Source organism: Nannospalax galili, unplaced genomic scaffold, assembly GCF_000622305.1.
Source record: "Nannospalax galili isolate Female #2095 unplaced genomic scaffold, S.galili_v1.0 scaffold901, whole genome shotgun sequence".
Classification (NCBI taxonomy): Eukaryota; Metazoa; Chordata; class Mammalia; order Rodentia; family Spalacidae; genus Nannospalax; species Nannospalax galili.
The window spans coordinates 36,201-62,105 of record NW_008344555.1 but is presented as its reverse complement, the minus strand read 5'-3'; the positions used below and the strand labels follow the sequence as shown (position 1 = coordinate 62,105).

General features: G+C 40.8%; 1 protein-coding gene and 1 pseudogene across 1 annotated transcript; one reads left to right on the top strand and one right to left on the bottom strand.

Annotated features, from left to right (window-relative positions):
- Nucleotides 1-1,856: 1,856 nt before the first annotated feature.
- LOC108491206 (zinc finger protein 75A) lies at nucleotides 1,857-18,182 on the bottom strand (the record flags this gene model as incomplete). Its single annotated transcript, XM_017800017.2, is given in 4 exon segments — nucleotides 1,857-2,466; nucleotides 2,468-2,634; nucleotides 14,253-14,387; nucleotides 17,879-18,182. Coding segments are annotated over 4 exon segments (1,131 nt in total), but the record flags the coding sequence as incomplete, so codon positions are not given.
- Nucleotides 5,095-5,995, top strand: LOC103740133 (annotated as a pseudogene).
- Nucleotides 18,183-25,905: the final 7,723 nt, after the last annotated feature.

The window sequence follows — 25,905 nt, the reverse complement described above, 5'->3', positions numbered from 1 at the left end:
CCAAGCCACCTTGGGAATGGACTCAACTCTTGGCTTTATTTAATGTTACAGTGTGTGTGTGTGTGTGTGTGTGTGTGTGTGTGTGTTTGTGTGTGTAACTTGGAAATGATGGAAAACACAAAGTATGACTAAATGCTCGACAAACGTGATTTTTATATTCTTTTCTAAATTGTTAGGTGAAAGATGAATGAAGAATGACACCTAATACGTCCCGCCACTTCTCCGACGTGTGCTTTCATGTGTCTCATTTAATCTACAAAGTAGCTCCTAGGAATTACCCCCATTTTATAAATCTGAAAACAGGTTCAGCAAAGACTCTTTGAAAAAATATCTTAAGTCATCTATTCCAAAAACGTGAATGTTTGTCATTGGGGGAGTGTTTGATTTCAAAAAATGTTTTGATTTAATTTGAAGTATGTCATTTGCAATAGAAAGTAATGTTTAAAACTATATAGCAGCCTTAGCCAACATCATAAACTAACCTTTGTCATACACACCAATCCATGTCTTCCATTTTCCATTTGTTAAGAGATACTTAAGCAAATGGAGCAGGGCTAACGCCCAACATCAGAAAGGAATTTCCAGCTGTCTTGGTTCTGATTATGGCCATCTACAGAAGCCATGTCTTCCTCTGCTGGACTACTTCTAGATGTTCCCTTTTTGTATCTTATGTGCACCAAGTCTAAGAGGTCACACAAAGCCCTCCTTGCAAACCTCTCCACAGAGCAATCAGTAGTAAGTGCTTAAAGCCAAAAAACCATAAAAGTGAACCTCCCATTTAGGTACAGGAACAGTATGCATCCATTTAGTTCACATAGTGAAAGTCAAAATAATCAAGTCATTTGAGCACAGAGAGACAATTAGATGAGGCCTGTGCTGCCTCCTTCATTACTGCATTCTATAAGTGTATACAGAATCACAAGGGGAGGTCAGCTGCTTACAAGGTTCCTAGGTTTGGGTTGGCTTGCCCCTTAGACATCCCTGAAAGAAGGCACTGATGTAGTAGGTACCCAGGAGGACAAGTAGAGTGTGGATACCCGAACTGGGGAGAACACATTAATCCTCACATCCTGCTCCAAAATAAAGTTCTTTGATTCTTAGTCTTGGTTGTTGTGCTGGTTAGCTTTGGTCAACTTGACATAAACTAGAGACATCTGGGAAGAGGCATAGACATGTTGGCTTGTCTGTGGGGTATTTTCATGATTGCTGGTTGATGTAGGAGGGCCTAACCCACTGGCTAGTGCCATCCCTGGGCAGATGCTCCCTATATGTACAAGAAAGGTGGCTGAGCAAACCAGGGGAAGCAAACCAGTAAACAGCACTCCCCTATAGTCTCTGATTCAGTTTTTGCCTCCAGATTCTTACCTCTAGCTTCTGCCCTGATTTCTCTCAGTGATGTATTATACCTTAGAAGTGTAAGATGTAATAAACCTTTTCTTCTCCAAGCTGGTCTTAGTCAGTGTTTTATCACAGTAACAGAAAGCCAAACTACAAAAGTTGTCTATGGAGATAAAAATAATAGCCATCTAAACTGTCCCAAACATATTAATTCTTTCTGAAATCCCTTCAGGGGGCCTGCACTGGCATTTTATATCTCTTCTGAGAATTTATGAAGAATGAAATCAGGGCTCATGACATCTGATACCTGACATATTTATGTCACTGAGCTCAGGGGCTTTTAAGTGTCAGAGAACAGCATAGAAATAGAAAGCTATAGACATGTTTGATAACGAAATTTTCATCCTTTTATTCATAAAGTACCCCGTATGAATCAGTTGTGTGGTAGAACTGAAGATGCAATGCTGGGGGTGGAAAACACTGCAGATTCTTTTCTGTGACACAAGATATATACCTCTCCCAAATTTTCCTTTGATAACAGGTTCCTATCATTAGGCAACTCCTAACTGTATTTAAATTCTGTCACTGCATATGGTAATTTTTTCAGGTTGGCAGCACTAGACCTGCTTCCTGTCTGTGGAGTTTCTGATGTCAAAGAAGGCTAGATCATCTGCTAAACTTTCTCTTGCACAAGTTACAAGTAAAGGGCTGCTAGCCAGTGTGAGTTCTCAGGTGTTTAATAAGGTGAATGTTCTGAGTGAATCCTTTCCCACATTCTTGACAATGAAAAGGTTTCTCTCCTGTGTGAGTTCTTTTGTGTATACGTAGATTTGCACTATGACAGAAGCTTTTCTGACACCAGGGACATATATATGGTTTTATTCCTTGGTGTATCAGGCAGTGCTTTGTAAGATCCAATTTCTGCTTGAACTGCTTACCACACTGCTGACATTTAAAAGGCTTCTCTCTGGTGTGAACTATGTGTTGTTTACTAAGGGAAGAACTAATTCTGAACCTTTTCCTACCCTTCTGACATTTGAAACCTTTGACTCTTCTGGTGGTTTCCCTGCTAGCCATGGATTTTGGAAGCTCTTCCTTACTAACTAAAGCTAACTTTCTTTCCCTCTTTTGGAAAAGCTTGACCATGTATCTGTGCCCCATGGTTTTCCTTGCTGTTATTTTCCTGGGCAGTTTTCAGTCTAGTCTTCCTTGACACTTTTGATGGTCTTGCTTCTCTTTCTGATGCAGAAACAGATTTACTCTGATCATTTCCAGTGCCACTTTTGAACTTTAAACCTGTTTGAATAAAGGGAAGAATCAGTCAGGTGTTTCTTAGAACAATGGAAATTAATGAAATGAAGAGAATCATCAATGATGACTACTTAAAGAAAACAACAAAACACTTCAACTAATTCTTTCTGTTTCAGTCTGGAGAAACTGGTCCAGGTTCATTTCTCCCACCCACTCGACACAACAAGATCACTGAGTAATGTCAGAAGCCACAAATGACAACACTAAAAAGTGGAAAGAAGTCAAAGTATTTGGGGACTCAAGGATTTTAGAAAAACATAGCAAGGGCTATTACACCTAAACACCCCACAGAAAGCAGTAATTCAAACCCAGTATTTTCTAACCCTAAACTAGCTTCAGAAGACTGCCTGGATAAACTTGGTCCTTTCTCAGCCTGAGAGTGAAAACTTCTTAAAATATTAGGCAAACCAGACACTAGTGTAAAAGGGAATCCTCCTCATGTGTGTCAGGTAGCTTACAGGGGATACCTGCATTCTATACCTGGATGGAAATGCTACCCATAAACAGCTGAGAGATAGTAATGTATATAAGAATGATCACCCAGAGAGATCAAGCCACACAAAGGCTAATGATCAAGAAGTCTCTTTTAAAAAGTAGACATGAGGCTTTCTTCCTTTAACAGGGGACACCAAAGTGAAGAGGCAGAATTGGCAAGGTGGACCCTACTATAACAGGTCACTTGGCCTAGGAAGCCTCTTTCTCTGCAAGGGTTTGAGATTCTCTTTCTTTGGTGAGATACTTGGCCTAAGAAAATGGCCTCTATGTCCTGCCCTCAGAACTATAGCACCATTCAGGACCCATGGTAGACCTAGTAGTATCAGAGAAACCAAAGACACAAAATTAATACCACAAAGGCTGTGGAAACAAAACTCATTTGAAGAAAGTAAGCTGCATAAAAGTAATAAACAATCTGTATGCTAAATTTTCTAAAGCAGGGTGTCTGTTAAAATAAACATAAATAGGACGAAAGCACTCTTATTAGAATACACAAAATGATCAGGATATGATAAGGAGTAATTCACAAGTCTAAGAGTTAAAGAAATCATAATTCGAGGAAAAGGCAAATCTGATGGAAGTGTAATCCAACTAGTAGAAAAGTGCAAGTGGGTAACAGACATTTTAGACATGTGGAAATAATATAAACAATGTGTGGTTTGAAGAAAATACTCAAATTTTTATTTAGATTTTAATGAAGATGAAATTAAACTACATCAATGCATACAGAATATAGTTAAGTGATCAAAGGGATATTGGTAGTTGTAAGTGCCTATAGAAGGAAAGGTTCACAGGTCAATAATCTAAGTTCACAACTCAAGTTGATATAGCAAATTAAGCCTGAAACATGAATAGGTGAAATACTAAAAAATACAAACAGAAATCATAGTGGAATAAAATGTAATTTTTATAAAAATAAAATTTGTAAATCACTACCAAGACTGACAAAAACCAAGAGAAAACAAATCACTAACAAGAAGCATCAAGTATAATCCGGCTTTGTTGAGCCTGACTGGTTATAATCCTCTTACCAGGGAGACACCTGCAGGGGAGAATCATGACTTCAGTACTAGCAGGAGGTACACTGTGAGACTCAGTCTCAAATTGCCACGCTCAAAAAAAAAAAAAAAAGAATATAGGGCATATCGTTTTACATATTAAAAGATGGCATGAGAGTACTATGTGCTTTATATTAATGAATTTTAAAATTTCATAAAATTGTACTAACTCTTGGAAAACAGTAAAAAAGTACAGAATTTAACTAATGTGAAATTGACATCCCAAATAGCACTCTGGCCCTTAAATAAAATGAGCTTGTAATCTGGAGGATTTCCTCCTCAAAAATCTCTTGATCCACAGGTGTCACTGGAGAATCCTATCAAACACTTTAAAAATTGACATCTTCAGGGCTGGAGAGATGGGTCAGTGGTGAAAAGCACTGGCTGCTTTGGCAGAGGAGCCATATCCAATTCCCAGCACACACAGGGTGGCTAACAATCATGTGTAACTCCAGTTCCAGGGGAATCCGACGCCCTCTTCTAGCCTCCGAGGGCATTGCATGGCATGGTTGCACTTACATACATGCAGGCAATACACTCATACACATAAAAAAATTTGACAGCTTCCGGGGCTGTAAAGATGGCTCAGCGGTTAAGAGCACTGACTGTTCTTGCAGAGGACCCAGGTTCTATTCCCAGCACCCACACGGCGGCTGCGAACTGTCCTTAACTCCAGTTCCAGGGGAATCTGAAGCCCTCTTCTGATTTCCGCATCATTGCACAACACGGGTGTACTCACATACATGCAGGCAATACACGCATACACATAAAATAGTAAAGTTTTTCTCCCGCCAACGCTCATGTGCAGGGCGAGGTCTCCAACCTGGAGTGAGGTAGAAGCAGCGGCACCGCCTCCTGACCTCTGGTTCCACCGCCTTCGGTGGGATCCGACATGGCCCAGAACCTGAAGGCCTTGGCAGGATGCCTGCCCGCCGGGCCTCAGGGCATGGGCACCGCGCTGAAGAGCCTGCTGGGGGCAGGTGCCGTGGCCTATGGCGTCAGCGAATCCGTGAACGGTGGAAGGCGGTCACAGAGCCATTTTTTTAAATCGGATCGTTGGCGTGCAGCAGGACACCATCCTGGATGAGGGCCTTCACTTCAGGATCCCCTGGTTCCAGTACCCCATCATCTATGACACTCGGGCCAGACCCCGAAAAATCTCCTCACCCACAGGCTCTAAAGACCTGCATGCAGATGGTGAACATCTCCCTGCGTGTGCTATCTCCACCCAAAGCCCAGGAGTTCCCTAGCATATACCAGCGTCTAGGGCTAGACTACGAGGAACGAGTGCTGCCATCCATTGTCAACGAGGTGCTCAAGAGTGTTGTAGCCAAGTTCAGTGCCTCACAGCTGATTACCCAGCGGGCCCAGGTGTCCCTGTTGATCCTAAGGGAGCTTAGAGAGCGAGCCAAGGACTTCAGCCTTATTCTGGATGGTGTAGCTATCACAGAGCTGAGCTTCAGCCAGAGCACACAGCTGCTGTAGAAGCCAAACAAGCGGCCCAGCAGGAAGCCCAGAGAGCCCAATTCTTGGTGGAAAAAGCTAAGCAGGAACAGCAGCAGAAGGCTGTGCAGGCTGAGGGAGAGGCTGAGGCTGCCAAGATGCTTGGAGAAGCCCTCACCAAGAATCCCGGCTACATCAAGCCGGGAAAGCTGCGGGCTGCCCAAAACATCTCCAAGACGACTGCCACATCACAGAACTGCATCTATCTCACAGCCTACAACCTCGTGCTGAATCTCCAGGATGAAAGCTTTACCCAGGGAAGTGACAGCCTCACCACCGGTAAGAAATGAATGTGATCATCAGAAACTCCACCCCCAGAGAAGTGGATGGGTTTCTTCTCCAGTTTTTGAGGCTCCAGTGGAATGGGGGAATCTCTTGCACACCCCTCCTGACACCAGTATCATGTGATGGTCCCTCAGCACTTGCCCTCTTGGATTAAGGAAGACAGAAGACCAATCCTTTTGGAGAGAATGGCTTTCCTCCTCCCTGTATTGGCACAGGGGGTTGGGTCAATGTGCGATTTCTCAGTAATTTCCTACAATGTTGTTCCCTCCCTCAGAGTGGGAGGAGAGAACCACTATCCCAGGAATTCTCAATAAATTTTTATTACTAAAACTGAAAAAAGAAATAAAATAAAAAAATTTTAAATTAGGTAAAAAAATTTGACAACTTCCTTCATTCAATCTCTTTCAGAAAAGAGGAACAATATTACCAGAGTCATTTAATATGATGCTAACACTCAAATCACACTGAGGCAGTACTAAAAAGGAAAACGACAGACTAACACCAGCAGGAAGTTAAATATGAAAATTATCAACAAAATATTACCTGACTGCAATACTGTATAATAATAACATACAATGGCACAGTGAGCTTTAATGAAGGATGAAAAGGTCAGTACACCTATAATATCAGCATTCTGGAGATGAAGGCAAGAGAGTCATTAATTCAAGGTCTGATTGAGATACACAGCAAGAAGCTGGAGAGAGAGAGAGAGAGAGAGAGAGAGAGAGAGAGAGAGAGAGAGAAGCTGAATATGGTGGTGGCACATGCCTTTGATCCCAGTACTCTTGGGGGGCAAAGGCAGGAGATCTCTGTGAGCTCAAAGGGAGCTTGGTCTACATAGCAAGTTCTAGGCCAAGAAAATTTCAATACTGAATACAAGAAACTGAAACTAATTCAGTAAGGCAAGACAAAAAAGATCCAGAGGTTACCCAAAAAAATCTACAAACACACACACACACACACACACACACACACCAACAACAACAACAATCTCTGGTGACTTTTACTACAAGCACAAAGTACAAGACCCAAACATAAAGTTCATGGCATCATATATAAAATAATATATAATATATATGGGACTAGAGAGATGGCTCAGTGGTTAAGAGCACTGGCTGCTCTTGTAGAAGACTTGGTTTCGAGTCTCAGCACCAATATGGTGGCTAACAACCATATGTAACTCCAGTTCTAGGGGATTTGATGCCGTCTTCTGACCTCCAAAGACATTACCTGGTATGGTTGCACTTAATAGATGCAAACAATATACTCATACACATAAAATAAAAGTAACAAAAATAAGAAGAATACATATGAGGAAACCAAAACTAAAAATAATATCACTGCAATTGCTACAATAAGAATGAAAGCCTAAACATATACCTCACAGAATTTGAAGACCATTTATTGCTACATTGAAAATTCTAAGAAGTTGATGAAAGAAATCAAAGTACAGCCAAATTGAGACAGTGTATTCATGGATTGGAAGAGTCCACACAATAAAGATGTCAGTATACTTCAAACAAATTTACAGTTTTAACATTTTTAAAAATTTAAAGTTTATTTTCATTTTGTATGTATGAATGTATTACCTGCATTATGCCAGTGCACTTGTGTCATGCAGTGCCTGCAGAGGACAGGGCCTGCATTGGATCCCCTGGAACTGGAGTTACTCATGGTTGTTAGCCACCATGGGTGGGTGATGGATTTGAACCCGGGTCATCTGCAAGAGCAGTCAGTGCTCTTAACTGCTGAGCCATCTCTCAAGCCTCGGCTTAATGTATTTTGGGAGCAAAATGTCAACCAAGTTTGTTGTAGGCCTACATAAACTGACTCTAGAATTACATAGGCCCCTCTAGTCTGCTCAAGGAACAGTCTGCAGAGACAAGGGGAGTATGTGGGGAGCAAGCCCCCTGTCATAGCTAGCCACAGCAGCAGAGTAATTCAGTGAGTAAATATGTCCTTCTTTGACAGCTGTGGTGGTTGTAGTAGTTAATGCTGCAGCTATCTTGGAGGCTGAGTCTGGCCAGGCCAACAGAACCAGAGTGAGAGCGACACTACTGCCACTACAGAATGATGGGTTGTTAATATTTTGGGTAGCATTTGTTCTTTTCAGCTTCAAAATTAGAAGCAGAAAAAATAGCAGAATTTATACACATAACAAAAATATTTTTAAATCAAATTGTTATCACAGAAAAAAACGAATCAACACACCAATTTCTTTAGGGTTTGGGGTTGAAAGGTGAGAGTGTGACTCTATAGGCCTTGACTGTGTGTGTGTGTGTGTGTGTGTGTGTGTGTGTGTGTGTGTGTGTTTATGTAGGCGCATATGTGTTTATTCATATATGTAGAGGCCATAGGTTCAACTTGAGTGTCATCCTCCTTGTGCTTTTGAGATAGGATCTCTTTCTGAACCTGGAGCTCACCAATAAGCTGGCTTGGCTCTTCAGTGAACAGTAGGGATTTACCTGTCTCCACTTCACTGGTGATGGGAACACAAGTGTATGCCACCATACCTTGCTTTTTTTATGTTGGTTCTGGAGGAACAAACTCAGGTCCTCATGCCTATGCAGCAAGCACTTTATCTGCTGAGCTATTTCCCGAGCCCCAAACAACAAAAAAAGTAATTTTGTAATAATTTTAAAATAAATTCATTAACAGCAGGAAAACAGAACACATAATTCTAACAAGAACTGGGCAAAATATATCGCAATGTAAAGAATCTTCAGCATCATTTAAATGGTGTGAAAACCTATACCTGATTTTGACACAAAGCTCAGAAAAATAAAAGAAATTGAAAATGCAAATAACACTTTTAAAGTAGTGCAGAGCATATATGAAGATCTTATCAAGGAAGAGAAAACAATGAGCAAAGAGTTGAGCACCAAATGAAGAAAAATTGAGCCATGAGTTTTGGCTAATTCTGAAACAGAGAAAGCTTTCAAGGAAATCTCAACCAAAGTTCAGATACACAACATGACACATAGTATTATTCTGGAAGAAGTGGTGGATTTTTAAATTTTTCTATGGCCAACAGGAGGTCAAAAGGAGCTGGTGTAATTATGACTACCACAAATCTATAAAGATAAGGAAAATAAAAAATATAAAAGGAAGCCAGGGGTGCTGAAGAGATGGCTCAGCGGTTAAGTACGCTTGGCTGTACTTGCAGAAGACCCAGGTTCAAATCCCAGGACCCACATGGCACCTAACAACTATCCGTAACTCCAGTCCCAGGTATCCAACAGCCTCTTGTGACCTCCACAGGCATTGCATGACACGGGTGCACTTATCTATATGCAGGGAATACACACATACACAGAAAATAAAAATAATAATAATTTTTAAAAAAGAAGCAGGAATTTGTAGGAGATTTTCTAGGATACCTTCCAAGAAGAATGTAAAATGAAATTTAATAATAATATGAGAAATGGTATCAAAAGTTTCTGACTCTAGAAGGAAAAGTCTTTTCAGAGTTGGAAAACTAAAAGATAGCAAAAAAGGAAAAATTCAACTTTAAGGAAAAGAAATACAATGTAATTTTCACAGCAAAGTAGGAAAGAATAAAAAAGAACAAAAAAAGAAATAGAAATTGGCAAGTGAAGCTTGGAAATCTCAGTGAAATACTTCTCAGTTAAGAGGAAAAAGAAATGAAAAAAACAGCCAGTTGGAAAATGAGAGCCAATTTCTGTTTAGACTAAAAGTATTCCTAGAAAGTCACACTTACCTCAAAAAAGAACAGGGAGCATTTTTGTGCATTAAAAATAGGAGATAAAAGGCAAAAAACTGGAAACCTGCGGCTGCTGAAATGTCTGGGTTTCGAGAAAGAGGTTTGCATAAACTTGACTTGAAAATTTTAGATAGACAGGTAAAGGCAGATGAAAAGGTAGAAAAATACAGAAGACTGGAAAAAATGGTAACAAAAGGTTGAAAATAATGTTAGTAGAGAGCCTTTTAAGTTTTAAACACCTAACAAAGGTTGGGAATAAACCAGAACTATAGGCCCAGGAATGGAGAGATGTTTCAGGGGTTAAAACATTCCTGAGAGACTCCTGTTCTGATCTTGGTATCCATGTCCTACAGCAGGAGGCTCAAGAACACCTGTAACTCACTTCTAAACGGATCCAGTGGCCTTTTCTGGCCTCCATGGGCATACACACATACATTCTCAGAGACACACAAACACACACATATCCCACATAGGGCTATTCCAACCTGGAGATAAAGAATATAGAAAAGAGTAAGACATAACAGAAATGTTATACATTTGATGGAATTGTGATTCATTCAGCTACATCAGGGGAAAAAGATTAGCCTGGTTCCCTAAAGATTACTAGCCTAGGGGCAAGAGAGCTAGCTCAGCTGTTAAGAGCACTGACTGCTATTGGAGTCCTCTCCTGCTCTTGGACCTGGGTTTGGGTCCCAGCACCCACATGGCAGCTAACAACCATCTGTAACCACAGTTCCAGGGGATCTGATGTCTTCTTGTATCTGTGAGCATTGCACACATAGGTGCATTTGCATACATGTAGACAAAGATATTCATACACAATTTTTTTAATTGAAAAAAAATCACTATCCTAGTTAGCATGCTTATTGTTTCTATGTGAACCAAGAGATGTTAACGTTTCTGGGACTGGAGAGATAGCTAAGCAGTTAAGAGCACTGGTTGCTCTTGCAGAGGACCTAGGTTCAATTCCCAGCCATATTCCTAGCAACCATCTGTAACTCCAGTTCCAAGGGAATCTGATGTCATATTTAGACCTCCTTGGGTATTGCATAACACAAGTGCACTTACATGCAGGTAATATACACATACACATAAAATAAAAAATAACAAATATATTTTTAAAAAGAGATATTAACTTTTTTAGAGAATTGCCAGTATTTCTTGCTTCTACTACAAGAGAAGTTAAGTCATATATTGATCTAGTATATATGTAAAAGTAATTTAAATAAGTTTATTAAAACAGACAAAAGAAAAACAAACCAAAAAACAGACAAAACATCTCAAACTTATTTTTGTCATGGCATAAAAAATAATACTTTTAAGCCAAATATTTTTAGTTTTTGTAACTCATAAGCAAGTCAATTAAAAAAACCTGTAAAGTATCCTTTGTAAAAAGTTATGGTGAAATAATTTAGTATGTTTCCTAAGTATAGGAAATAGGTGGTTTGTGAGCTATCACATTTTGTGTAAGAGACATCTTGCATTTGTTTGAGGTAGGCTTTGTTTTATATATAAGACATTAATTTTACAAATATTAATATACACTATTAATTATATTAGTGATATCAACCCTTGTTTTCCTTCAGCTACTCCACATTTACCTTCCGTTTTTCTAGCGTATACATATTTATAAAATATTTTTGTCTTAAAAAAATAAAATTGAAGTAAAATTTACATGGAAGACCTAGGTCACACAATGACTAAAGAAATTTCAATAAAAAAGAATGAAGTGGGAAAATTCTGTCAGATATGAAAGCTTAATATACAGCTACAGTAATCAAGAGAGTATAACATTAGCAGAAGGACAGTAAACAGCTCAGTGGGAACAGATGTACACTAACTTGCCAACTGTCCTTGACAAAAAGCACAAAAACAGTTCAGTGGAGGAAGGATAGCATCTTCAATGAGGGGCTGTAGCAACTGCACAACAGGCAAATAAATAAGCCTCAAACCGATCTTCACAGTGTATATATATATATAATTAACTCAAAAGGACTTAAATATAAAAAAATAAAACTATAAAGGATTTGGGAAAAAATCGTAAGTACCCAAAGCTAGTTAAAAATTCCAGTCTTCTCAAGAAAGCCATAAACTGTAGCACGAAAAATTTGATCCCTGATCCTGTTCCCATTGGCTTTCTTTGGGCCTTGGCCATATCGGGCTGATGTGAGTTAGCCAGATACTGCTGCGCCCATTCCCGTTCATCTTCAGTCCAGTTTTGGGTTCATCTTCAGTTCAGCTGCTCCAGAGCTCAGGCCTTCTCTGCTAGCTAGTAAGAACCAGTCATCCTGTTTGAGTTGGCCCTCCTTGTGCCTTGGCTCCATCCTGTTAAGGCTGTCAGAGAGCGCCTGACTATTACAGAGTTAGAGATGCAGACTATTACAGAGTTTCAGAACCCGTCAAATGAAGAGAATAAAAGTGTCTATGAGACTCTTAACTGGAAATGACACATCTTCAATGCAACCGCTACACATAGGATGAATGCCTCTCTCAACTCTCACTAGAGAAATTTTCTTATGCAGCAGATAGTGATTAATACAGAAACCCAGGTGCCTGTTCTGGCCTCCCTCTGGCATAGGGGCTGAGAATGCAAGAGCCTGCCTGAGAGCGCCCAGATCCTGTTTTCACGTGGTGAAGCCTTTGAGACGGAACTGACACTGATTCTAACCACTCCAAAAGCTATCAAAGTGTCTGAAAGTAAATCCTGAATCCACCACTCTCGAGTCCAGCTTTGGCAGACAAAAGAAAAATGAGGAAGAACCCAATAAAGGGATGCTTTTGGAAACTCTCGTCAAGAAATTCCTATGGACTCTCATATGAACATTTGAAATTTGCCCTGTTCTGACTTTTTCTAGTTGCCTGTCTAGAATCTGTGATGCTAATTACTCTTGCCTTTACTTCTCCTATTCATCAGTCAAGGACTTTCTTTTCCCCCTACAGATAAGAGTTATGCAATTTGGGAGTCTTTTAGTTCGACCCATTGAAGGGGTACCCCAATTGCCTCACCATGTGTCCCTGTTCAGCATGGAAGAAGCCAGAGCAGTCTGCATCCTGATTCCCTATCCGCAAGTTGAGTAACATCTTCAGAGGATGGTATGATAAGAATAAGGGGTAGGAATTGGCTAGGTAGTTAGGGTAAAAAGACCCCAAAGAAAAGTAACCAGTTTCTTGGCTAAAAGTCAAAATGTCCTTGGGCCCCTTGCAACATACTCCATTCCAAAGGCCAAAACTGTTGAAAGAACTTGGGAGCTTGTATCTAATACTTAAAAGATTTTAGGGTTACCTCTTCAGAGGGGGGAATGTTAGAGTAGCCAAAAGTCCCATAAAAATAAATAAATCAAAGAAGAAAAAGAGTATATGAAGTTATCAGAAGAAAGTGATGGGGAGATATGGGAGGAGTTAGAGGGGAGGGAGTAAGCATGGATTTGATCAAAACACCTTATATGCATGTATGAAATTCTCAATAAATTATTTAAAAAATACAGAAACCCACAATTGGCCAATGTGCAGAGAACAAGAGGGAACATGGTACTTATCCCTGAATGGGACACCCATTTCAAACCTCTGCCTCCCAATGCTCAGGAATCATTGTGGAAGAGGAGGTGAAAAGATTGTAAGAGACAGAGGGGTGGATCACCACAGGGAAACAGAGTTTTCTAGACAGCTGGTCAGTTACTCATATGAACTCTCAGCAATGGTGACAGCATGCACAGGTCCTGTGGAAGCTCAAATCAAAAAGTATCCCAGAATAGACATGGGGAAGTGGGTAAGAAATCCTGACCCAACCTAAGGAACTTTTGTCAAATGATGGTTGCTGGGAAGAGGAGATAGAGTGTCTTAGAGGCATGGGACTCTTGGTGGGTCCAGAGGATGGACCCATACTGAAGGACATTTGGGGACACAAATCAGATTCTATAGGCCATATATATATGCATTAAATTTGGTGGGGACATGGAGACGTGCGCATAGGGGCGAGGATCTAAATACCATCAAACTATATTGTATGAAAATCGCAAAAACTCAATAAAAAACATTTTAAGCTACAATGACAGCAACAATAACAATAGCAAAAACAGAATATTCGTAGAATGATAGCTAAGGACTGTGGAGACTGTGGAGAGTGGGTAGAAGAGGTGCAGATGGAATGATTAACGCATCCGTGTGAATATCACAACGAAATCTTTCAATTTGTACAATTTATATGTGATAATAAAATGAAGAGTACAAAAAGAAATCTAAAAGGTAAAAAATAAACAACAAAAAACTGATACTTACTAAAATTAAAAATCTTTACTCTGTAGAAGTCCACAGGAAGAGGATAAATATAGTACTTCAACTGGGAATAAGTAACTGCAAACCATACATGTGACAAAGCATTAGAATTAAGAATATATAAAGAACTCCCCTGATTCAATAGTTAAGAAAAAAACTAACTAAATTATAGCCTCACAAGGGCTCTCTCACAAGGGTGTATTTTCCATAAACTGAGGACACAACATAATACTCAACTGTACACAAAGGGAAGGAAATATCTTTACCTAAGGAAGTGGTCATCTTGTAGATATCCTGCATTACATCACTGTAGAGGGTCTTCTGAGAAGGGTACAGTATTTCCCATTCTTTGCTAGAAAAATGCATGGTCACACCATCAAGTGTCAACAAATTTTAAAGAACTACTTTGGTTCAGTACTTCTGACTGCAGAAGCTGTTCTGTCACCCGCCTGTGACCCATATGGAAGGCTAGATGAGGCTAGATGCTGAAGAAGTTAGTATTATAGGATTTAGGAGGGGGAGCAGAGATGACACAAAAGGAAGAGCCAAGTATATTTGTACATATCCTGGGAAGTAGCCAATTCCCATTCAAAATCATGCGAAGTTTAGTTGCCTGGAGAGCATTATAGTCTAACAAACCCCAGAATACGTAGTAGGCAGCATAATTCTTGGCATCAAGAAAAAACAAAAACAAGCTGCCTAAAAACAGGTGGAAAGTACAGCTCACCTGGTCCTGAGGCAATGTGAGCTCGATGCCATCTTCCCATCTTTGATGCTTTTCTGCTCAGAAGGGGCTGATCTATGTGGAGTATGCATAGCTGTAGGTACAAAAGACCCAGAGAAATATTTGCTTCCTGTTCATGAGCATGCTGAGATAATTACTACACAAGAATAGGGATATACCTTCACTAAAGAGGGGTCACCTTGGCAGGCGTGTGTGTAGTGTCCAGAAGCAGCTATCTCATGGAAAACCGACGCCAAATACCTACTACCACAGAACTCAATCTCAAGATTATTAGTTACTCATATTTCATGAGAACAATTAATAAAAAACTGAACTTCAGAAATTAAATTGTTTACAGAAATTGGTAAGCATCAAGAGGTTTTTTGAAAATAAAGGACCTGTGCTCTGGTGAACAGGAGGAAATGTAGGAGATATCTACCTTTTGTTGTTTTTTTCATGCAATTTTCTTCAAATTCTACCACTTTAACAACCCCTTTTATGATGTCAATTTCTCCTGTAACTTAGAAGGGTACAATGGCCCAAGCTGTCCCTTGCTCCATCTTCCTCTTTTGTCTTCAATTTCAAAGAAGCAGAGATGATAATATGATTTACTAGGACTCGTGATTTGGTAATTTTGAGACATCAGGCAAACTCCAACCACCACTACTCTACTGCACTCCCATGGGGAAACATAACTACTAGCATGGTCAGGCACATGGAAAACTTCCAGAATCATGTAGCTGAACAAATTACTATCATAGTTTCCAGGAGAACAGAATTATTATGAAGTTCCTTACCTCTTTCACATACAGGCTAGGTGTCTCTGTCAGTACACAAGCCCATCAGTTCTTATAATATATAGTAAGTAGCCCAATATTCTTGGTAGAATATGCCCAGTTGTGATAGCTTCTTCATGAATCTTGGGGTCATGGCTGCTGTTCCTGAGACTAGTCTCCTTTTCCAGCCTATGGGTAGTGACCTAGAAATAATCCCCACCTTCATTAGCACAACACTTGTTTTAGATGTTGGGGTAGGGGAGGAAGGAATTAAAGGAGAACCCAAAAGCATCCCTCTATTGAGTTCTTCCTTATTTTTCTTTTGTCTTCCAAGTCTGGACTAGTTGGCTGGGAAGAGTGGCTGGATACTCAGGTGAGGGTCCAATGACCCTGCTTGGCATTCCTTCAATGAATGAGCACAACCATCAACAAGCCCAATTGTGGCTATGTTTAGGACTTTCTTCTCCCCTTAGAGACAAGAGTTATGCAATTTGGGAATCTTTCAGATAGACCCACTGAAGGGGTACTCCAATTGCCTCACCCTGTGTCCCTGTTCAGCATGGAAGAAGCCAGAGCGCTGCACACCTATTCCGTATTGGCAATTTTGGTAACCCCTTCAGAGGATGGTGTGATAAGAATAGGAGGTAGGAAATGACTAGGCAGTTAGGGTAAAAAAACTCAAAGAAAAGTAGCCAGTTTCTTGGTTAAAAGTCAAAATGTTCTTGGGCCTCTTAGCAAAATACTTTGTTCCAATGGCCAAAAATGTCAAAAGTATTTGGAAACTTGTATCTAATCGTTAAAAGATTTTAGGGTTACCTCTTCAGAGGGGGGAGTGTTGGAGGGGAAGGGGTGGGCATGGATTTGATCAAAACACCTTATATGTATGTATGAAATTCTCAATAAAGTTTTTGGTAAAAAAAAAACAAAACAAAACAAAACAAAAAAAAAACAGAAGAAGAAGAAGAAGAGAGAGCCCAGATCCGAGTAGTGTGTGACTTTGAAGGAACTAATAAAAACTAACAGGATACTGTTACTATGATCTTAAAAAGAGGTATATGCAGAGCCTTGGAGTGAAGATGCAATGAAAACAAACCCAGATTTCTTCCAGGTCTTCAACCCAGCAGCCTCCAGCCCTGTGTACACAGACATTGCTGAAGACACTATGAGTGTTGGGCATGCTGGTGAGTGGCTAAAGCTGCCTTCACCACTTGCTTTCTTAACTCTGATCCCTGCCTAAGTGATTTTTCTCTTTTCATAGCCAGGCGTGGTGGCTCATGCCTATAGTCCCAGCACTTGGGAGGCAGAGGCAGGCGGATCTCTGTGAGTTCAAGGCCAGCCTGGTCTACATAGTGAGTTTCAGGACAGCTGGGGCTACAGGGAGACCCTGCTTCAAAAAGACAAAAAAAAGATAAGGAGTTACATTTAAAAAGTTTTAATCAGGGAATGATTTCATGAGGGAAAGGGGATGAAATGTAGGAAAAAGTGAAGGAAGAGATGCACTCCAACCTCCCTCGACATGATTTAGTTACTGTAAGACATCAAAAGCATACTCTGGCTGGATGTAATGGAGCATACCTTTAATCCCAGCACTTGGGAGGCAGAGGCAGTTGATCTCTATGAGATTGAGGACTGTTCTACATAGCAAGTTCTAGACTGGCTGGGGCTACAGGGAGACCCGGTCTCAAAATAACAACAGAAACTACTACTACTACTACTACTACTACTACTACTACTACTACTATTACTACTCTGCCTTATAGTCTTAAGTTGACTCCTGAAGAGAAATAGTGCCATCATCCAAAGGCAGGCCTTGGTTCCCCTACTCCCTTACAGCACCAAGAACGTGCCACTGGGACAGTAAAGTGGAAGAGGCTGTTTTCTCCCAGCCTAGAGGTATGTTTTTTCATCTTGAAGGACACTGCCATCAGCATCCAAATTCTCTCTACTTCTGTTTGTATTTTTCTTTAAAGCCTCTGTTTCCTTTGGCTTTCCATGGTTTCTCTTCCTTTGGAGTCTCCAACAGTGGTCTGATCTCCACACTCTGTTCTCTATACTCTATTTGGGTCTCTGTAAGTACAGTCCATTTTTGGGCTTTGTTTTCTTTCCACTCTTTCTTGCCTTTTATTTCTCTGTTTCTAAGATCCACAGTCTTGCCTTCTAGAGCAGACCCCACCCTCAAATCATCCTTACCGTAAAGTGGAAAAAAAAGACTTTTTTTCTCTAAGGCCATGAAAGACTGCCAGGAACTCAGCCTTATGGACATACTGTTGACACATGACTGATTGTGGATCCTGTCTGGCTATTCTAAAGGAACAACAGAAGTTTGACCTCTCTCTTTCTGGTAACCCCATCCAAGACAAATCCACCTTCATCCTCTTTCATTGTCCATTACAAAGAATTCTTAGTCTCGCCTTGTTCTGCATTTTGTCAGGTTCTTTCTGAAAGCATTCTGCCAGAACCACAGCCATTTTGATGTTCTCTGGATGATGCTTTTGCACCCAGTTCTTGACCTCCTTGGGAAGAATGGCCAGGAACTGCTCTAGCACCAGATGTTCCAAGATCTGCTCTTTGGAGTGGATCACTGGTCTTAGCCACTGATGGCATAATTTCTGAAGCTGGCTGGCAGTCTTTCTTGGTCCAAGTACTTCATTGAAATGGAAGTTCTGGAAGTGCTGGTGAGAACTTTCAGGACGAAGATTTTTTTATCTGTGAGCTGCATTGCTGACTCTGCTTTGAATACTTTACTCTCTCTCGCATCCCCCATGTGAGTGCTGAAACACTCATCTGCCTTCATCTTACTATTGCTTGCTATAGGAGCAGCGTTACTATTCTGTGTGACAGTGGTATCTCCTTGGTGCTGCCTAGGACGACTGAGGTATCATCATGTTTGGCACAAAAACAGATGAATGACTCTTCTTCCTAAGGACAGATAGAGAAAGAGGCAGGGAGAGAGAAAGAGGGAGGGACAGTGAGAAGGGAGGGGGGAGGGAGAGAGATAATGGTTACTTGACAGATGTTCACTTGCTATTTATTACTAAAGACAAATGAACAGGAATGCTCCTGCCTCCCTTTAAAATTCAGCAGTCAGGGGGGCTGGAGAGATGGCTCAGCAGTCAAGAGCACTGGCTGCTTTTTAGAGGACCTGGGTTCAGGTCCCTATAGGCAGTAGCCATCCGTAACTCCAGTTCCAGGGAATGGAACTGATGCCCTCTTTTGACATCCGCCAGCATTGCATGACACAAGTACACTTCCATACATGCAGGCAATACATTCATAACTTAAAATAAAAATAGTAAGTAAAATATTTAAAAATTCAACAGTTAAATATTAGCACACTCACGCTAATACATTACTTCACTGGGCCTATTTCTCTCTTTTTATTTGTTATTTAACATTAAAGTAAAATATAGCTCAATGAAGGCATATGTCAAACAATGCCCTCGTTTTGTTTAAGAGTTTAGGAAAACTCAGTGGAGGAGAAAACTAGTCCGCAATGGCCAAAGGGAGCTCTGAGATAATCCAATGTTTAATCTGTGTGCTTCCTGTCCAATTTTCACAAATAAGGCATCTTTGAGTTCCTCTAAAACTTAACAGGTTATCCTAGTCTTTCATCTTCACTATGCCCTTTAATACTTTAGTGAAAACTGAAACTTGTACTTCATGGACTATTCAATCTTCCAATTTCCACTGTATTAATATTGACAGGAAAACTGAGACAGTAAGATCTGAGATATAATTAGAGAAAAAGTAACGAAGTTCATCCTAGCAAATATCCTCCCAAGATGGAACCAGACCATTAAAATTTGCAGGATGAACTACTTTGGAATATGTACAAAGAAAACTGTACATATTTGTTCTGGTGTATTAAAGTGTTTACAACTGGAAAAAAAAAACTTATGGTGGCTATCCTTTATTTACAACATATTTAAATGTCATGTCACTGAAAATGAGAGAGATGGTGATGATTAAGGTTCTTACAAGACAGGAAGGGTACAAATAAGCATAAACCTTCTCCTGAATCCACGTTTTCTCAGGATATGACTCTATATATTCTCCAGGCTAAGGATAGCCTGGATAGCCGATTTTCTCAGTGGTGATTCAGCAGAAACAGCAACAAAACTCTTTCTGAGGATGCCACAGGTATTCGAAGATGTGCTTGGTGTCTTGTCCATCCAGGCACAGGAGATACTGTGGCACTTTCTAGATTTTTGTGTCAACAGAAACCAATGTGTCTTTAAGGCTAAATGAACCTTTCTCCAGCCTAATGAGCCTGAGCTAATGGAAACAGGGGCGTTTCATTGGGTGTAGTGGTAGACATTACTGCCTCAGTCTACACCACCAATTTGTGACATTTCTACATAGACCACTGTGGTGTCCATAAACACTGTACATGGGTGCAACCTGTGATTGTGCTTCCCCAGCATTCTGGGGTTGCATATGTACAGAAAGTACGTTGGTTTTGAAGGTTGGGACAAAAAGCCAGCTGTGGTGGTTCATGTCTTTAATCTCAGCACTCGGGAGACAGAGGCAGGTTATGAGATCCAGGCCAGCCTACTCTACACAGTGAATTCCAGGCCAGCTAGGACTGCAGGGAGACCCTGTCTCAAATAACAAAACAAAAAACAAAACAGTTAAGAAGTGACTGAAGGAGTCTGCATTTGATCCTTGCTGAGAACAGATTCTGAGGCAGGATGATTAGTTAGGAAATGGGACATGAGAAATTAAAGGGCTCCCCTTCAGTGTCTTACTTCTTATTTCAGTCTCTGACTGGCTGACACATAGGAATTTTGAAATAAATAACCAAGCCACTTGTAAAAGACCTTCACTTCCCTTTTTGGAAAACTTCACAGATGACATTGTTAAAAATGGTTTATGAGGGGCTAGAGAGGGAGAGCTGGCTCAGTGGTTAAGACTGTTTTGCTGTTCTTGCAGAGGACCCTAGTAATGTTTCGAGCAAACATGCCAGGCAGTGTACAACAGCCTGTTACTCCAGTTCCAGGGGATGTGAAGCTCTCTTCTAGCCTTCGAGATACCTCCACACATGTGGGATATCGACACACAATCAAACACACAAATATATGCCCATAAAATTTTAAGAATAATCTTGTAAAAAGAGCCAGGCATGGTGGTCTACACCAGTAATCCCAGCACTCAGGAATCAGAGGCCTGTGGCTCTCTGAGAAATGGATGCCAGCTTGGTCTACATAGCAAGGTCCAGGATAGCCAGAGCTACAGGGAGACCCTGTCTCAAAAAACAAACAAAGAAAAAAAGAGCTAGCAACATGGCACAACAGTAAAAGGGTTTGTCTCTAAGTCTTAAGACTTCAGTGTGATTCCTGAGACCCACACAGTGGAAGGCAGGAACCACCTTCAGTCTGTTATCCAACTACCCCCTTTGAGTGGTGGATGGTGTGTGCCTGCCCACCACATGTAAACACAAGATAAAGTAAATAAAATATTTAAAAAAGTCAATTCCCTTGTGTGTGTGTGTTAATAGGCTATTGGGGCTGGGGAGACTGGTCAGTGGTTACCAGTACTTACTACTCTTGCAGAGGACCTAAGTACAGTTCCAAGCATCCATGCCTGGAAGCTCACAATCACCTGTAACTCCAGCCCCAGGGCACCATCTTTTGCTCTCTGGGGCACACCAACATAAGTTGCATAGACACAAAAACACACGTACGTATGCACAGAAAAATAATAAAGAAATAGGGGTTGGAGAGATGGCTCAATGGTTAAGAGCACTAGCTGCTCTTGCAGAGAACCATGATTCAGTTCCCAGCACTCAGATGGTGGCTAATAACCATCCATAACTCCAGATCCAGGAGATCCTATGCCCTCCTCTGACCACTGCAGGCATTGCATGACACAGATGCATATAATACATGCAGGCAATACACTCATACAACAAATAAATAAATAAATAAATAAATAAATAAATAAAATAAATCAATCTTAAAAATATTTAGAAATTCAGCAACATGCCTCTGTGGGTAAAGGAGTTTGCTGCTAAGACTGAGGAACTGAGTTCAGCATTCTACACTTCACATATATACAGGATAAAAAAATAAATTAAAAAATGGCTAATGCAGGCATGGTAGCACATGCATTTAGTCCCAGCACTCAGGAGGCAGAAGCAGGCAGAGTTTGAGGCCAGCCTGGTCTCCACAGCGAATCCAGGCCAGCTGTGACTACAAGGAGGCCCTGTCTCAAAAAAGACCAAAAAATGGCTTATGGATCAAGCTTTAAGTCTAACCCTGCTGTGAAGTCTATGTAAGGTTAGGTTTGATCACTGTTTAATCTATACCATGATTACAAAACTACACAATGTACCAAAAAAATCTCTCTGATGACAGAACTCTGGATTAGAAAAAGGAGGATACCAGTCCACACTTGCCTAGTATTTGAACTTAGTTGCAGATTAAGGAGCTTCAAAGTCCCCCAAAGACTCAGATTTCTACCACAGAGGTACTTCAGTGGTCACCCCTCTCTGAATGCCAGAGTTGTGGAAATGTGTAGGGAAAAAAAAGGGTCATGCATCACCCACTCCCGCGCGCTACTGTGTAATGGCCACCAAGGTTCTAAATGCTCTCCCTCATGGGCTGTCAAACGTAATCTAAAGACAATCCTAGCTACTTGGTTATGTCCAAGTAACTCCTGGCTAGGTGGACCCAACTTTCCTTTTCTTTACCTCGACAAGCCTCCTCGCTGCTCTGTGAGTTGACACAGCCAGCCTCCTAATAAATCCCCACGAAGCCAGGGCTTCCTGAAGCCACAGCCAGGTCTCCCGCTTCAGTGTCTTCACTGAGTAGAGGACTGGACTGTCAGGCTTCCTCCCGGAAACCCTGGCTCCACTTTTCTAAAAAATGCCCATTTTTGTGTGCCTGTGTTTCCACATATGCACTGAGTGCATGCAGTGCTGCAGAGGCCAGAAGAGGGCATGGGATTCTCTGCATCTGGAGTTACAGGCAATCCTGAGCCACCATGTGGGTCCACAATCTTTAAAAAAAATCTTTGAATTATTTATTTTTACTTAAAAAATTTATCGAGTTTTTGTGCATTTCATACACTAAATCTTAATCAAATTTAGACCCCCCCACCATCTGTGACCCCGCTTAGCTTCCCTCACTTGATTGCATGCATTGTCATATATGTTAAATCCTATCCCATAAAGCATTAGTTTTACTTTTTGTGTCTGTATATTGCCTGTGTGTATATAGCTGTGTTCATGTCATGCAATGCCCACAGAGGAGAGAAAAGGTCATGGGATTCCATGAAACTGAAGTTACAGATCATTTTTAGCCTCCATGTGGATGTTGGGATTCAAGCAACAGTCTTCTGCAGTAGCAGCCAGTGCTCATAACTGCTGAGCCATCTCTTTAGCCCTAGGTCCTCAATCTTAACCTATGAGCAATCAGTGCCCCCAGAGGCCAGAAGAGAGAAAATTAGATTCCCTGGACTTGGAGTTAAGGGTGTGATTTCCTGATTCCTGCTCCTAAGGTCCCGTCTCCAGTTCACAAAGTAATGTACATCCTAATTTCCCTGCTGAGTTTCTGAAAAAGGGCTGACCTTACTGACAAAAGCCACAGAAGAATAATGCTCAGATGTTTAGTGTCATCTCAGCAGTGGTAGCTGCTTTTGGCTTTCTTGAGTCCCGGCCAGAGGATTCTGGCTGCTTTTGTCATACTTATCAGGATCTTCATTTAGTAAGGCAGTTCAGTCCTTGTCAGACCCTACACTAGATCATGAACAACGTCAATTTAAAACTTTTAAGTTTCCTAGTTTTCTGGCAGTCCTTCCCAACTATTATTTTATTCTTAGATGTGAATATTTTGAGGTGGGTTCCCATTGAGAGTTCTTTCTGTTTTTAAAATTTTTATTTTTATTTTATGTATGTGTTTTTCCTGCATGTACATAAGTACACCTCATGCCTGTGCTCGCAATGTCTGATGAAAACAGAAGTGGGTATTGGAGTCCCTAGAACTGGAGTTACCTATGGTTGTTTACTGCCATGGGGTGCTGGTTACCCACCCTGGTTCCTCCACAAGAACGGCCTGTGTTGAGCCATCTCTCCAGACCCCAGTTGATTCTCTTTCATACACACAGAATTTGCATTGTAGGACTTAACTTCATCAGGGTTACCAGTGTAAATTTTGAAACAGATTTCTGTCTTCAGTTTTGATATTCTGTGCAATTTCTGCTATGTTATGTTTTCCTGGAGGACAGGGATCCTGCTTTCAAGTTGTGTCTCCAGTAATGCTTAGCTATTATTCTTCTTGATAAGGCAGGAGTTCTATAAAGGTTTACTGAATCATCTTTCTAGGAAATTAATTCTCTCAGATAGCCAGTATTCTACAGTTCTCAGTATTTATTTAGTATGAAACATTTGGAAAACATTGTGTACCTGAACAAAAGGTAGAAACTGCACATTGCTCTGTTCTATGATGCAAGATGGAAATCACTTAGAAAAACAAGAGAGGAAAAAACCCCACAAATATAAACAGGAGATATCTGCACGTCAAGGATGACAATACAAAAGAGCACTTGTTTTCATTTTTTTTGTTTCCCATGCAAGTGAAGATGGGACCATAATTTGAAGTGAATCATCATTAAATGTAAAACTTCGGGCCATGGTGGCACAAACTTTTAATCTCAGCACTGGGAAAGCAGAAGCAAGGGATCACTGTGATTTTGAGGCCAACCTTGTCTACACAGAGAATTGCAGGCAAGCTAGAAATACAGAGATACCTTGTCTCAAAAAACTATGAGAAATATAGCTGTCCCAAAGTACCAAGACAATATTCTATACAGTATATGTGATTGAGAAAGTTTGTAAAGAAGCTTGGATCAGTAGACAAACATTTCAAGCATTTCTCTTACACAAATGGAATCTACTTTTAGGTGGAGACAGGTCCTGTCTCCTCCCTGAAGACTTAATCCGGTGGGGCAGCTCAGGGAACTCGCTAGGGTACCACACCTAGGAAGTGGGGTTCACCTTACGATAATATACTTTTCCTTCTCAGAATTCCCATCCCCTGAGATCCCTATAAGCCACCATGGGGTTTGGCTGGGTCTTTCTACTTTTCAGTAATTATGTTCTTCTCTTCTGTCTTTTTCTTTAGACTGCCCAGAGGCTAAGTATTCTTTGAAACTCCCTAAGTAATGGTTTAAGCTTCCTTGCTGTCTTTCTAAAGCTCCTCCATGCCTGCCTCCACATGGCTGACCTCTTTGCCAGCTGATCCTCTCCATTTGACTGCTCCAGCCAGCTGGAGATTTACAGCTTGCCCTCCCTGAAATTTTCCTTTGAAACTCTGATAATCTATCCTCAAACTTTTGTTTGAGTCTACTCTTTATCCTAATTCTTCTATTTGTGTCCATTCAAAAATACTTTTATTAATGAGAGAAGAACCAGGAGAGGGAGTTCCACTGTTACCACATGATGGCTCTGATAGGATTCCCTAAGATTTCTGGTAACACTTCTCTCCTTCTTTTGAATTCTTTACTCAGCAGAGAAAACAAACTCCATCTTGTATCCCTAGTTGGCATCAGTTCTCTTTCAATATTCTAGGACATTTTCATTCCTACTTCTGGATAATTCTGTCTTTCCCTCCAACCAAGTCACTAGCCAGTGAAGAGAAAGGACACTTGTGTTCTGGGGATGGAGCTCAAGGGTAGAGTATTCTTTTAGCATACTCAGACCTCAGGATCAAATCCCCAGAACTGCATAAAAGGCATTTTCTTCTCTCCGAGAATGTCAACTTTGATTCACTGTGGTGGTTTGAATGAGAATGTCCCCCCATAGGCTCCAAGTATTTGGACATTTTGTCCCCAGATGGTGGCACTGTTTTGGGCAGTCTTATGTGTGGCTATCCTGGAGGAAGCACGTCACTGAGGGTGGGCTTAGAGAGTTCTTAAACCTTGCCCAGATATCCGGTTGCTCTCTTGCTTCCTGTGCCTGCTTGAATATGTGAGAGCTTAACTTCTGCTGCTCCTGTTCCAGCCACCTCCAGCCACCATGCCTCCCCACCATGACAGACTGTAATTCCCTTGGAACCATAAGCTCAAATAAACTCTTCCTTCTATAAGTTGCTTTGGTCAGCGTTTCTATCACAGTAACAGAAAAGTGACTAATACATTCACCCAGTCAACCAAGCTTTGATTCTCAGTTGTAAAAACCAAATCTATATGGAAGCATCGTGAGAATATTATAGTTTTGAATAAACTCATGGTGTTCTGGAATGAGGAAAAGCCCTTTCCTATATCAAACCATACAGCAAAAATCTATATTTTTTTAGCCAACAATAGCCATGATGGCATAAAAGAAGATACAATAGCAAATACAGAGAAGTCTCTACTGAGGGCTGGAGAAATGGCATACAGATTAAAAGTACTTGATGCCAAACCAGATGACTTGAGTTT